Genomic DNA, 2,122 nt, shown 5'->3' on the forward strand with positions numbered 1-2,122 from the left:
AAATAGGCAATGACTTCACGAAAACAAACTCAAAGTAAAGGGAGGGAGAGGATAGAACCACTCACTTGTTGAAGACACAGGATTTGTTGGACCAGTTCCAGTTGCTGTGACAACTGTATGTCTGGTTAGGGAGGCTGAGATTCAACTCAGAAGACCGCGTCTTCACCTTATTCCCCTTGAGCTAAGGACACACAGTCCTCGCCCAATCACTCTGGTAAGTCTTCAAGGTAGACTTCTGAACCTTCACAGACTTTGTTCACCGGCGATCCACAATGACTCTTGGATGCTCAGAACGCGACGCCTAACCGGCTGGAGGATACACAGTCCTCAAGTGTAATAAGTCTTCAGGTCACTCAGACAGAAAGACTTCAGTGATGCCTAACACTCTTTGGCTCTGGGTGTTTGGGCTTTGTCCTCGCAAGGATTTCTCTCTCTCAAAGGCTTCGAGGTGGGTTGCTCTCAAACGACAAAAGCCGTGAACTCACTTTGAGCAGCCACCAATTTATGGTGTAGGGGTGGGCTATTTATAGCCACAAGGCAACCCGACCTGATATGTCCAAAATGACCCTGGGTCACTAAGGAACTGACACGTGTTCCAACGGTCAGATTTTAAACACACACGGCAACTTTACTTGGGCTACAAGCAAAGTTGACTCATCCAGCTCTGGATAAGATTTGCTCTCATTGTCTTCGCTTGAAGACATAGGATTTGGGTTGAGCATCACTTCAGTCATTCTGACTTTATTCACTTGGACCCCACTTAACAGTACGGTGCTTCCTATGACTCAACAAAGAAGAAAAGAAAACAATGAAACAACACAGTCTTCGCGCTCCATAGTCTTCACTCATAGTCTTCTCATGTCATAGTCTTCAATATGAATATCTTCACATACCACCATTGTCGTCAATGTCTTCATACATTTTTAGGGGTCATCTCTGGTAGGTAAACCGAATCAATGAGGGCCACTACCTGCGTTATCCTGCAATTCTTACAAACGCATTAGTCCCTCAACCAACTTTGTCGTCAATACTCCAAAACCAACTAGGGGTGGCACTAGATGCACTTACAAGGCACAAGCCCAATCTGAAGCTCAGGCAGCGAAGACACATCCGACACCACCTCTAGTTTGGCGAGAGCGGCCTTCGCCCTCCCCAAAACACTCCAGACTCGTGCAAGGAAGTCATAAGGCTCGGTGCGAAGTAGCTCTGTCTCCTCCACCAACCCGACTTTCTCAGTCGAGATAGACTGGAACTGCACATTTGTCTTGGAGATGTCACTGCTGGATGCAGGTGATGGAGTAGGACATTGGAGTGGCGAAGCTTGGAGAACATGCTTCTTAGCACGGCAGAAGCGGGCGATGTGGCCGGATCGAAGACAATCCGTGCATCGAATTGGATCCCTACAGGGGTATTCCCGATGACCTCGACACAAGCATCGGAAACACCTGTCTCTCAGCCACACCGGAGGGGGACGTCGCACATTAACAGCAAGGCAATGGAAAGCAGCAGGAGCCGAGCGACGCTCTCTCGAGACGAGCTGCCAGCCCCCCAACACATTCTTGCATGGAGCCACAGGAACTGTCGACGCCACCACCCGGTCGAAACATCCTCGCCAGTCTCCACGGCCCGGGCGCACCGGAGGCACGATGAGCCCATCACCTGCAACAGCGGCTTGCGGAGCTGAAGCGGTAGATACTGCGTCCAGAGAAGCCGCCACGACGAGCCCGTCACCTGCAACAGCGGCTTGCGGAGCTGAAGCGGTAGGTACTGCGTCCAGAGAAGCCGCCACTCCCCCCTCGCCATCGATGAAGGAGCAACGGGGGACATGCCTCGAGCTGAGCACAGTCGGAGCCGGCCGAGAGACGGGACCCAGATCCGCCTGATCTGGATCGAGCGGTGGGGCGCCGATGGGGCTCGTCGCCGGTGGCTTTAGCAGCTGGTCGAACGCAGCGCCGGCAAGGCTGGCGGGGGCGACGGACGGCTGAGCCAGAGAGCTCATCAGTGCAGCCGGAGTGGAAGCCGCTGCAGCCTTCGGGGAGAGCGGGCGGGAGACCTATCGACCGCCGTTCTCCACCCGGAGCCGACAGACTCGAGGCAGTGGCCGCGGGCGAGGGGTCGAAGG

The 2,122-nt window shown here is 53.8% G+C and overlaps 1 protein-coding gene across 1 annotated transcript; it reads right to left on the reverse strand.

Moving 5' to 3' along the window:
- Positions 1 to 926: 926 nt before the first annotated feature.
- Positions 927 to 2,122, reverse strand: LOC119340913. The gene is made up of 2 exons (XM_037612811.1): positions 1,069 to 2,122; positions 927 to 980 (listed from the first exon to the last, which is right to left on the reverse strand). Coding segments are annotated over exons 1-2 (933 nt in total). The 5' UTR covers positions 2,000 to 2,122; the 3' UTR covers positions 927 to 978.

The sequence above is a fragment of the Triticum dicoccoides genome, chromosome 7B (genome assembly GCF_002162155.2).
Source record: "Triticum dicoccoides isolate Atlit2015 ecotype Zavitan chromosome 7B, WEW_v2.0, whole genome shotgun sequence".
NCBI lineage: Eukaryota > Viridiplantae > Streptophyta > Magnoliopsida > Poales > Poaceae > Triticum > Triticum dicoccoides.

Bases quoted from the DNA above. Each gene is read 5' to 3' on its own strand.
- LOC119340913 (XM_037612811.1), bottom strand. From the start codon at position 1,999: ATGAGCTCTCTGGCTCAGCCGTCCGTCGCCCCCGCCAGCCTTGCCGGC.